Source organism: Solanum pennellii, chromosome 12, assembly GCF_001406875.1.
Source record: "Solanum pennellii chromosome 12, SPENNV200".
NCBI lineage: Eukaryota > Viridiplantae > Streptophyta > Magnoliopsida > Solanales > Solanaceae > Solanum > Solanum pennellii.
Genome location: NC_028648.1, coordinates 7,248,461 through 7,260,942, shown reverse-complemented (window position 1 = coordinate 7,260,942; position 12,482 = coordinate 7,248,461). Strand labels below are relative to the sequence as shown.

General features: G+C 31.8%; 1 protein-coding gene across 1 annotated transcript in view; it reads right to left on the bottom strand.

Moving 5' to 3' along the window:
* The window catches only part of LOC107007447 (guanosine nucleotide diphosphate dissociation inhibitor 2), a 7,609-nt gene extending 2,588 nt beyond the window's left edge, over positions 1–5,021 (bottom strand). Inside the window, exons 1-10 of the mRNA XM_015206075.2 lie at positions 4,815–5,021; positions 3,390–3,452; positions 3,230–3,313; positions 3,036–3,143; positions 2,764–2,936; positions 2,074–2,185; positions 1,901–1,981; positions 1,685–1,747; positions 1,495–1,596; positions 995–1,119 (exon numbers count right to left, since the gene is read on the bottom strand). Of these exons, the coding sequence (XP_015061561.1) occupies positions 995–1,119; positions 1,495–1,596; positions 1,685–1,747; positions 1,901–1,981; positions 2,074–2,185; positions 2,764–2,936; positions 3,036–3,143; positions 3,230–3,313; positions 3,390–3,452; positions 4,815–4,901 (998 nt within the window). The 5' untranslated portion in view covers positions 4,902–5,021. The remainder of the gene's footprint in view (positions 1–994; positions 1,120–1,494; positions 1,597–1,684; positions 1,748–1,900; positions 1,982–2,073; positions 2,186–2,763; positions 2,937–3,035; positions 3,144–3,229; positions 3,314–3,389; positions 3,453–4,814) is intronic.
* Between the last annotated feature and the right edge of the window lie 7,461 nt (positions 5,022–12,482).

Below are 12,482 nucleotides of genomic sequence, written 5' to 3'. Positions count from 1 at the left end.
GTACCTAACAATGTGAACCCAATACTAGATAGAATAAATTTTGTAGCTGTATTGAAATTCAAAACCTAAGAAAGCTGAAACTGGGCCATTCCCAGGCAATATTCATTGATTAGGATCCACTCATAAATAAATTAACCATGTCAGCCAAAATACCATTTTACCTATAAAGGCACAGAAAAATCTTATCCGGTTCCATAATAATATAAGCAGAAGATGTGATGGGGTTACACAGTCAGATCTATCAAGAAAAGGAATGTGCCAACGAACTCCCACCCTTCTTCTTTTTCTTTTTTGGAAAACTACAGTTGGTTAACCAAATGAATGTGATGGGAACAACCCACCCCCGGGCTTAATAATAAACTAAAGCACACAAAAAAAGACATCAAGTCAAGAGAATCAGCCGTCAAAAAATAATAGGAGCTTTGAGTTTGAGATGCTGAAGAAAACAATATCAGAATGTGAGAGAGCATGAAAAAATAAAAGTTCGCTATGGGAACTTGGAGTGCATCATCATGAGACTGAAAATCTTTCAAATCTCAAAAACTGTAAGTTACATAATATGATATATCAGATAGGGAAGCGAGGAGCGCAAGCCATGGCAAATGTTGCACATATGTATAGAACTTAGATATGAGATCGTTATAGTTAGGATAGAGAAATTTAAAATGCAACTAGAAGGTAGTCTTTCATCCACTTCCAGGAAAATTTAATAAGAAAAATTCTGGTCTAGTTAATATTTTAAAGCCCATCTTTTGTTATTTCATGAGAAATGTTCTTGCAACCAGGGGTAAGGTAAAAAGCGATGACTTTAAAACTGAACAAATTTTTACACCATGCAATAATACACCAGCAAGAAAGAAGGTTCAAACAAGTTTAACAAGATAAATTTAATCTCAGGAGCAGGCTTTGTTTTCAAGTAGTTTCGTAAGCATTTCGTTCTACCATGAGTTGCAGGAAAAGAATAAAATTCGCAGCATACTGGAGAAGAACTTACAGATCAGATTTACGGCCCAATTGTTTTTGGGGTAAAATAATTTGCACTGAGTGTGAATCATTGGTATTTGGAATTGGGTGGCTCATAATTGCAATAGCTCTTGCAACTTTTCCAACCTTTCTAACCTGCAATAATATGCACTGGGTTTATTAATTAATCAAAACCACTTGAACAATTATGTGAGAATTCCAATAGCAGGTAGTTTGACATCTCCTAAGCAACATTGTTGTCCATGACACTGATTTACACGGGAATGGCCTTTCCTTTTTTTACAAGTCAAAAAATTTCAAGTAACACCAAACTGGTGTAAAAATTATGTGCAAGATGTGCATATGACTCTACTTGAATTATCTGTTGTCTAAAACCAAGTTTTACCAAACCTCCCGAACCACATGGTATTTTCTCCTTGTAGTAATATGACCAAATGCAAAGTGAAATAAGATGATCTGGTTACATTACATTTAAAAGTCACTAAAAATATCAGCTAGATCATTTATTACCTTGTTGTTCAAGTAAGAAGGATCACATACAACTTTCTTGCACTTAGCTGTCTCTCCTTCTGAAGTGACACCACAGACTTTTCCTTCTTCATCAAACTCTACCTGAAATTTGAGGAGACATTGTTTTAAGGAAATAACATGAAATTAAAGATACCTTTTACACTCGGCAAAAACAGAAAATAAATTTTACCTTGCATTCAGGTTTGTTCAGCATATAGGTCCCACCATACACAGCACTAAGTCGAGCAAACGCCTAAGTTAAGCAACAATTACCAAATCAAAATGATTAAATCCAAAAAAAGAAAAGTTAATAAGTTCAAGAACCTTTTATGATGTTGGAGGATGACTAATAACAACAAAAGCAGAAGATACAAAATGCAACGAGGAACTCAAGGTGGACTGGTACCTGGGGAAGCTCTCCTAATCCATATAAAGGATAGATATATGGTGATCCTCCTTGAAAACGTGCAAGAGACTCAGCATACAACTATCACATACATGGAACAAAAGTTACAGATAAGCACATGGAACTTTGAATACCACTGGCTGGAGAAATTAAAAGCAAAAACAATTTGGTACCTTCATTCTCTTCACTGTATCCAACGCAGGTTTGTCTAAGTAGCGGTCATCTCTGTGTAATGCCAATGCATGACCAATGAAGTCCACAGTATTGTCATCAAGACCATATTTTCTGATAAAAAGAAGAATTATCATAAGCCACAGTTCTATAAATAGGTCACAATTTACTAGTATAGGCAATGCAGACCAACACCTTTTGATGCCAACTTCTACCAACTGATAATTTCCAAACATAAAAATCATTAAGAAATCACATAGAAAGATCAAATATTAGAAAAACAACAATTTCTTATCTTCTAATCATCAGATCCTCTCACCACTGTAGAAGCATGTTAAGAAAAATGAACCTCAAACCCAACTCAACCACAAAACTAGCTCATGACGTAACGATTGCCAAAATCATATTAAAGAAACAACAACCAATTCCTTCAACTAATGTGGGACACTCGTTAAGAAACATAAGACAAACCACATATTTCATAGGCACATATATTGATTTTACTCAGTAGTTTCTCTTTTTCTATTTTTGATACCAAATTTTACTCAGTTGTTTCTTCTAAGATAACTCAATAAAAGGTAAAGAAAAGACAAAATCTAAGAGAATTTAACAACGATATCTCCAATATGAAAAGCCTCAACTAACAAATAGAAAGAAATAAGAGGAATAGGAAGTTCAAGTCAAGAGCATACGCAATAAGCTCTCTTGCTGTCACTCTTGTTAGATCCATCCCCTCATGTGTCTTTGGGTCACTCTCCTTATAATCCTGAACATAGATGAAGAACTTCCGAGCACGGCGTTTCTCAAAAATGCCCATTAAAGGAGATTTAAGTGCCTCCATATCAGTGGCAGGCACCTTGTGGACCTATTTCATCAAGTAAATGAGAACTTCACCTTAGAGCAAAGAATAATCATGAAACTAAAAGCTCACACCTTGCAACAGCACTGAAAGAAAGAACTGTACCTTTCCTTTATTATACACAAAGCTGCCATCAACAGCTTTGAAGTATAAGTATTTTGTGACATCGGTGTGGATTAGAACTCGTACAAGAGCACCATTGGCCATAATGAACTGCCGCAACCAATAAGTTAGAATACCAGTACATAAATCAAAGGATTTCCATAAAGCAGACGGTCAAAAAAGGCAAAAGTGATAACCTTAGGGATCATGTCAACATTATAGTCCCTGCTAGAACCCAATTGAGCTGGAGGCTTATCACTTCCCCTGAACCTCTTCCAGAGCTGGAAAGCAGAAAACTCAATCAAACAAATGCCAGAAACAGAAAGTAACAATTGTCAACTATTAGAGCAACCTTACCTGGACAAGATTGAGAGACGTTGATTCTCCTCCATAATAGTCATTTCTGTCCATGTGCAGGACCTATTACACAATAAAAGAAGGAGTAATTCGCAGGCAACTCAAGTTAAATGGAATGTGAAGCATATCTCTTGGTAAAGAAATAAATAGAAGACATCAAGAGAATAAGATAAATTGCTCTAATAGAGTTTATCACCCATTATTTCTTTACAATAATATTCAAGCGTACAAATTATTTGGAATTTTGGGCTAGCATTATCCTTTATGTATGGGAGTTGGTTCATTTTGGTCCTTCAAGTATTATCTGAGTATAAACAATCTCTGGTATAGATATTGATATTGACCCGCCTCTATGGAAGGTGGTTGGGGATCTAGAGAAGGAAGGTCGGGCAGCTATTTCAATTCGGCGAAATGGAATCGGCATGTACCAATTTGGGTCAGATTAAGAACTTCCATCAAAATAATTAATAGCATAGCGATACATTAAAAAAAACTTCTTTCCTAAGCACATGCAGTCGAAATCAACGAGCGGACTTGAAATCATAGATCCATTTTTTGATCCACGCGACTCAGAGAAGAACCCTATATATTAACCGCCCAGTGCTATTCTGATGAAATTTAAAAGATTTTTAATCCCTTAATTTTCCTAAAGTGAAGCACTTTTGGTCTCCCTAACATAACAATGTTAAAATCTAACGACTAGAACAATCTTTTTAACAGACTCAAACTGACAGTGTTATCTCTTTCTCGATTGACGCACATTTTTTATTTCATCGTCTTCCTCATTTCTTATGATTAATATAGTAGTAGCTATTTATATCAGAAGACAATACTTCCAAACACAACAATTTGTCCCACTCGAAAAATAGTAACCATTTTCCCTTAGAGGCAGTAAAATCGTGTGTGACAACACAACCTTATGTGTCCCATATTTTACAAGTCACCTGCGTTTAACACCGTTATTTTTAAACAGATTCTGTCAAGGAAATCAAAAGTCACTTCAGCAAAGTTAAAGAGATTAAAACTTCTCATGTTAACTACCAATATGAATCTACTCCCTTAGACAAGAGATAATTCCAACACAAAACTCAAATTATTTGCTCTTCTTCTTTATTACTCGTACCTCACACACATACAATTAATACAGATTCCCAACATTTCTCAAAAGAGAATACACAGCAAGTTTTAAACGAACTTGTACCTTGCATAAACTTACTTAAATATGGATTTCAAGTAAGAACATATGAAGCAACTTACTGGATCAACGTATAACAAGTAATGAAGCAAACTACTGGATCAATCAACAAATTAACACAAAATCGCAGCAGATAAACAGTAACGAAAGCAAGTAACCGATCTCGAAGATATCAAAAAGTCATATCTAAAGCTAACTCAAGCAAAAATAGTTAAAGTGAAGAGAAAAACCTTGAGACCATCAACAGAGAGAAGACCACTGAGGATACATTCCTTGAGACCAGTACCAAGCACAATCACATCATACTCTTCATCCATCTTTCTGTTACAGCAAAACTAGGGTTTACAAAATCTAGTGTTATAAAATGGTAGAGCTCTCCAGGAGAAGAAGACAAGTATTGTTTTGATGATTGATGAAACGCTAGCAAAAGGGCTATGTCAACTTCTTTTATTTATTTAGTCAAAAAATGTATTTTTTGAAAATAATTATATTTATGTTTATTTATTGAAAGTAAATTTTTGGTTTTTATAATTCAAATATATAGAATAATATAATTATTGATTTATTTGAGTTAAAGTGCTAATAATTCAAAAGAATATTCTTCAGCAAGACATATAGGATTGTGATTGAAGCCAACTAAGATGCTCCTGTCCATTATTATTATTTTTATTTAAAGAAAAACAAACACACAAAGAAACATTCCCATTAATATAAACCAAAGTGAAAAAGAAGAATGTTATTTTTGGTGTAAAGATTATTATTAATATGTACTGTGATGATCATAATTCTTAGATATTATTTTCAGTTTAAAATAGATATCAATCTTTAGATTCTATTTTATCGTTATTTCTAACGGTCTAAATAATAACATCAATTAGCAAACTCATTTATGACGTGTCGCTATCCTATCCAAGGGCATTTTAGGCCCGAAAGATAGAAGATGAATATTTTTGTCCAGTTCACATAGTTAAAGAGTATTTTAGGCTTTTTTTCATTTTTAATTTTATGATATCACTATTGATTTTTTTCATTGTTATTTTACAATTTTCTAATTTTCTCATATTCTTAAAGGTCAATGTCACGTTTATGACATCTTTTGACTTATTTAATGTATACTTGTGAATAGAGATTTTAAAGATTATATTGTATGCACTTGAATACTTAAAGAGTACATTTGGGATACACTTGAAACAAGAAAACTCTCTCTTGCTCTATACATTTATTATTCTTGTTTATATTGTTATTTATATCTTGCTCTATACATTTATTATTCTTGTTTATATTGTTATTTATATCTTAGTTTACAACACGTTATTATCACGAAACTCTAATTGATTCTGTTGTTACTTATAAGTGGAGTTTGATTGTCACACCCAAATCAAGGAAGACACGCCCAATATCTAAAGCCCTGAAAAATCGAGTAATTGCTATTGAGTATTTCTCAATAAATCCACCAAATGTCTAAGACTGACGAGGTCTCTAAGTATAGCAATCAAAAATAGTAACAACACAATAACAAGTAAATAACTTAAGGACTATAAGGCCAAGTTCAAAAAGTATTTATCAAATTAGAAGGTTGACTAAGCCAAACTCAAAATAGTAAATATAAAGCAAAGTCGACAAGAAAAAAATCAAAATAGATAGCTAATAACAAGGTCGACAAAGTCTGACCCAACACAATTATACATCACATGTATACAAGCCTTTATGAGTACACAAAATATCTTTTATTCGAGACAAGGCTCCAGCCTATGCATCAACTGTAACCTGACTTAAAATATTTATCTCAACAAATTCAAAAATAATGAAGTTAAGCAATCAAAATCTTAAAGCAACAACTCCTACAAAAGAGGTCGATTGGATTCTCTATTTGAACCTACAACACGAAATGCAACACTCAAGGCAATATGAGCGTCGATTGGAATGAAATATACATGGTATGTAAGACATAGAAATAACCATATACTTTTTTGAGCTAAAAGATTAGGGTAGAATCAATTTAAATCCTAAATGTCACATCAGATCAATGACCTAAGACTTATATTCTACTGAGGGTCTTGTCATGCAGAGCCTACACCCTGAACCTAACCGATATTCGAGAATCATAAATGATCCCCAAGTGAATTTTTGTCCTGATTAACTATTAAGCAAAAGACGAACTTAAGCATACACAAGTATCAAAACTGAAGAATTTTTTTAAACTGTTTATAAAACTCAAAGTTATTTGTAAATATTGAGTTTTAAATAAACATCTGAAACTGAATACTGAAAGACTGGCCCAAATTGTCTATTTATAAGGTCTCTTCTATATAAGATAGGTGTAGGAAAAATATCCATGACACCTCAAAACACTATTACCAACAAATCATAAAACTAAAGTCCTCCAAAAACAAGGATATATCATCAAAAGCTAACAAAAAGATGATATGATCGCAATGAAATACCTCTTGATAATCCTAAGTATATGAATATGTATCAGAAAACGATACATATCAAATGACATAAATTTATTAAATGTACGAGGATGTAATATGACTGAATAATATAAATAGTTAAATTGAAATACTAAAAGCCACTTAACTGAAGTATATAATATAAATCATGATGAAAATGATTTAAACATCTTATAGGGATGCAATAATACTTCCTCCGTCTCATTTTATGTGATACTATTTCTTTTTTCGTCAGTCCCAAAAAGAATGTCATATTTTCTTTTTATATAAATATTTAAAGATACAATTTCTCTTTTACCCCTGTTGATCTCACTTAATTTTAAAAATAATACTCTTTTTTTTTTATAAAAGATCATCAATAATTAATTGTACCTACCCTTTCTCTTTTCTATAAAAAGAATTGCAGCTTTTTGTTGTATATGACTGGAATACCATTCTTTACTCCATTTTTTTTCCTAAGCATTTTGTACTCTTTTCAATTTGTACAATTTTTTTTGTCCACGGTTATTCTTCGTGCTTTCCAACTTTCACCAAGATTTTTTTTTTTTTTTGCATTTTTACATTACAATGCTTCTTTATTTTCACATTAAAATTTTGGTACTTTCACTTAGTAAGGTAATAAATTTAATGAAAAGTATTCTAACATGAATTTGATAATTATTCGATAATAATCGTTTAAAGAAAATCAAAAACTTCAAATTCAAACTAGATACTGAACAATTCGATAATAATTATTTCGTAACATTGCTCCCAACTTACAATTTCTAATTCAATATCAATGAAATGTATTTTTAAGATAAAATTAGCGATAAGACACCCAGAAAATATGGTGACAATACTAAAAATAATTCATGATACTTTGGGTCCATCGTAAGTTTTACTAAACTTCTTTAACTAATAGACATAAGTACAAAAATTACGTATGGTCACCATGATTGTAGTAATATTCCTAATATACTTTTACTTAAGACCGGCAGCGAAATCGGTAAGTTCCGATTACCGGTCCGGTTCGGTACCGGTTAGTTTTGATATAGACCGGTACGGTCCGATTTCGGGACAGGTAACGGATGGAAATCGGGATTTACCGGTCCCTCTCGATTCCGAAAATTACCGATCCGTTACCGGTCCGGTCCGGTCAATTTTTTTTTAAAAAAAATCTATCCATTTATAGTCGTTGGGTAACGACTAGTGGGCCCCCCAAACAGCTATTTGACCCAAATTTCAGCCACTTACACTCCTACCCTCCCCCCTCCCCAAACTTTTTTAATACTCTAAAGATTTAAAAATTACACTTTAGCCCATTTTTTTACTTATAAATACCCCTAAATTTCATTCTTTTAAATCACAAAATCATCTATTCATCTTCTATTCTCTCAACTCTCTACTCTCTAATCTCTAATTCTCTAATATATAATATCTTAAATTTCGGTGTTGCCTTATTTGGTCTTTGAAAATTGAATTTGGAGCTTCGAAATTCAACTTTCAACTTTCCACGTTCGGATTTCGGCGGTCATAGACGTTCGGTACATTCGTTTCAACTTTTATTTTATATTTCATTTATATTTAAATAATTATTTATTTATTTTGTGATTTATTATTTGCATTACATTTTTCGTATTATATATAATCTCACGTTTAATCTTTTAATATGGATTTCGGTAAAAATATTGTTCAAAAAGGAAAGGGTAAACAAAGTGCATTTGAGCTTTGTAAAAATATGTGTAAGTTTACATCCTCCGATAATTCAAAAATCGGTAGTTCTTCTAAATCAAAAATTAAAAAATCTACTACATTAAGAATAAATATGGATGATTATACACATGTTGATGATACGGTTTTTAATATTGATAGTAATTCAGGATTAGATCCTAATCATGAACATTTACAACATCGCTTTAGTAATTTTAATTAGAATTTGCTTAGTGATAATGATAATGATATTGATAATTATAGTGATACGCCTACTTTTGATGATGATAATGATGAAACTGAGCCACCTACGGCTACTAATACTCCCAGTCCCGTTCCCTTTCGTTGTCCTGCCCCTGTTCCCCTCGTACATCCTAGGCCTAAGGTAGAACGTGCTAAAAAATCGGTTGCTTGGCAATTTATGATGCAAAACGAAGATAGAACACAAGTTATTTGTAATAAATGTAAACATAGATTAAATCATAAAATTGTTGGTAAATCTGGCGGGACAGGACATTTGAGTAGTCATTTAATGTCTTGTTGTAAAAATAAATTTTTGCATGCTAAAGCGGTAGCGGAAGCTAAAAAAATGGTATCTCCCTTTCTGAAAATGTAGGAGTATGCGGCTCTAACATAGTACAAACACAATTAAATCTGTCTAATGTTTCTGGCTTTAGTTTACCACTTTCATATAGTAGAGAAAAAGATCCTGCAGAACTAGCTAAAATGATATGTGTTATGGATTTGCCATTTAGTTTTGCTGAAAATCCTGGTTTTATACATTATATTCAAATTGTATATAATCCAAATTTTAATGGTTTTGCTAGAAATACAATAAAAAAGGTTGTATTTGATTATCATACACAACATTTTCAATATCTTCGTTGTTTATTTTATTATAATACTTATAAAATAGCTATTACTTCTGATATGGGTCGTAGTGTAAACGGTAACGATTATTTGACTGTTACTGCACATTGGATTGATGAAAATTGGTATATGCAAAAAATAATTTTAGGTTATAAATGTAGTCAAATGACAAAAAAACGGTAGTTATATTGCTCAAACTATTTTAGATATTTACAAAGTTATGAAATATGTATTAAAATAAGTGATATAACCTTAGATAATGCTTCAAGTAATAATGCTGCTGTTGAATATTTAAAACCTACTCTTTGTTCTTTCTATGGTGATAATTATCATATTAGGTGTACTGCACATATATACAATTTGATGGTTAGAGATGGTGTACATATGTATGACAACGGATGTACGAAAGTTGAAAATGCATGTCATTTTATATTTAAATGTCAAGTTAAGTCTAGGCGTAAAGATTTTCAAAATCGCTGTTTTGAAAATAATCTTCCACCTAGAAAAATTCCAAAAACAGTGGCTACTAGATGGAATACTTTATATGAAATGCTTGTAGTCGCTTATGAATATAGAATACCCTTACAAATGGTGTGGAATACTCATAATTTTGATATGACATATATGCTAGATGATAGTGATTGACGTGATATAAATGAACTTATAGATTTCCTAAAAGTTTTTTACTTAACTACAAAAAGAATATCTGTACTTTATAGTCCATCAATTTGTACTGTTTTGCATGATATTTGTACGATTTCTTCTAAATTATATCAATTTAAAAATAAACCAAGATTTCAACAAACCATTGAAAAAATAATTCTAGAATTTAAAAAATATTATATTCATATTCCTCAAATTTATTTAACCGCATGTTTGTTAAACCCTCAGTATAAAGATGTGGGTGCATCAAAAATGGTTGAAAAAATGTATTTTAACTTAGATATTAATGATGTATTAGAAGAAATTCCTAATTGTCAACAAGTTAAAGATAGCATAAAAATTGAAGCTAGAAAATTGTATGATTTATATAATGCTAATATAAATTTATCAAGTGAAAATAAACCTCAAAGCTCTAGGAGTAGATTTGATGAAGATAATATTGATGCTTATTTACATGATTATCTTGAACTATCTCACGATAATAGAAATGATTTTGATGCCTATGTTAATCAAAATACAGAACCTACTGAAGATATTCTAGCATGGTGGAGAAATCGCGGCAAAGGATTTCCAAAACTACAACCAATGGCTCGAGATATATATATATATTAGCAATGCAAGCGTCGTCAGTAGCTTCAGAAGGCGTCTTTAGTGCAACAAGGTTTCAACTTGGAGAACATAGGCATTTTTGACAAAACATCATTTCAACTTTCACATATTAAAGGAGTACAAAAGTTACATGGTGAACATCTTGAATGTACACAATACTAGTACTGCAAAATTATGAAAAATACATTTCAAAAAAGAAAATTTTGCCATACTAATAACCCTCATCATTGTTGAAGTAGAGTTGAAACATGAGTTGACAATACCAATATCACAACAAAGTTAAAGAGGAAGATTGTATTCTCTTTCTAATTCATTTTGTTCAAATGAGGCACTTTGTAGTTGTTGCTTCCATTATCTTTCATCACTTCAATCACACAAGATTGTATAAAGTAAGAAATACATGGTTGAATTGTTCAACCTTAATTTCATCAAAAGATATTTCCAACGCTTTCAGTAATTCATCAACATTTGAAGGAGACTTTTGATATTGAAGAGATTGGATTGCTCCAACGTATTTAAATTAGGGTTGTTAGGTGGTTGAAAACATAGTCTAATGTCAAATCCATCTTTTGGGCAGCTTCAATAAATTTCAAATCATTGACACCAATATGTGGTCTTGCAATTATCTTGTTATATAAAGATAGGAATGTTTGAATCTGAAGCTGGTCATTTTGATCTAATGGCAGGAAGAACTTTCTCAATCAAACAAGCGCTAGTGATATCTTTAGTTACCGATAGAATGAGTTTTGTCTCGAGAATTCCTGCAGTTCGATTTTTGCTATTCCGCTTAGTTGGTTCCTTAACTACAAATGGAAATATACCTAATTTTTCAGAAAAAAGCTTCATTCCATTTTCATCAAATCGAGAACGAGCAGCAGCAACCATAAACATAACTTTTGAAATAAAGTGTTTACTTTTGCAAGAGCGATATGAATCAGGCTCATGTTCTTCAGGAAGTAGATAGTACCTTTCACTCTTTTAGTTAAAAAATATATTTCTCATCAATGTGAACATAAGTAAACATATTCACAAATTTTGAATTTGTGTGAATAGTAATTTTTATCAATAATTGGAAGGAAGAATTCAAGTTGTATTTGTTCAGTTAGTTGAGGCTAAATGGAATTGGTATGTGTCCGAATAGTTTCATCTTTTATCCGTCATAAGACAATCGATTTTGCCATGTTCATCGCAAAAGCTAGAAATCAAATATTTGTTCGACGACAAAGTGGAGTTTCTTTAACTTGTTTAATGTCAACTTTCACCCGTTTTCTTCCAACTCTGCTTATAAGTTTCGAAGACACAACCAACAGTGTACCAGTATTAACCAATGATTTACATTGCTTCCAAATGCATAAAATAGTTTCTTCTTGATTTGTTGAACAAAATAACAGCTTGTTTTAAATATCCATATTTAAGTTTTCCTTCCTTGCTTTCTTCAAAAGCCACTCTGCAATGATTTGACATTCTTCAAATTTTTATCGCTTATTTATAATGGTCGGATCTTTCGAAAATACAACTATACTCATTTATAAAGTATAAGCAAGAAATAAAAAAAAAAAGAAATGAAAGAAGACAATCCTGCAAGACAAATTATTCAAGGGTAACAGAGGAAAA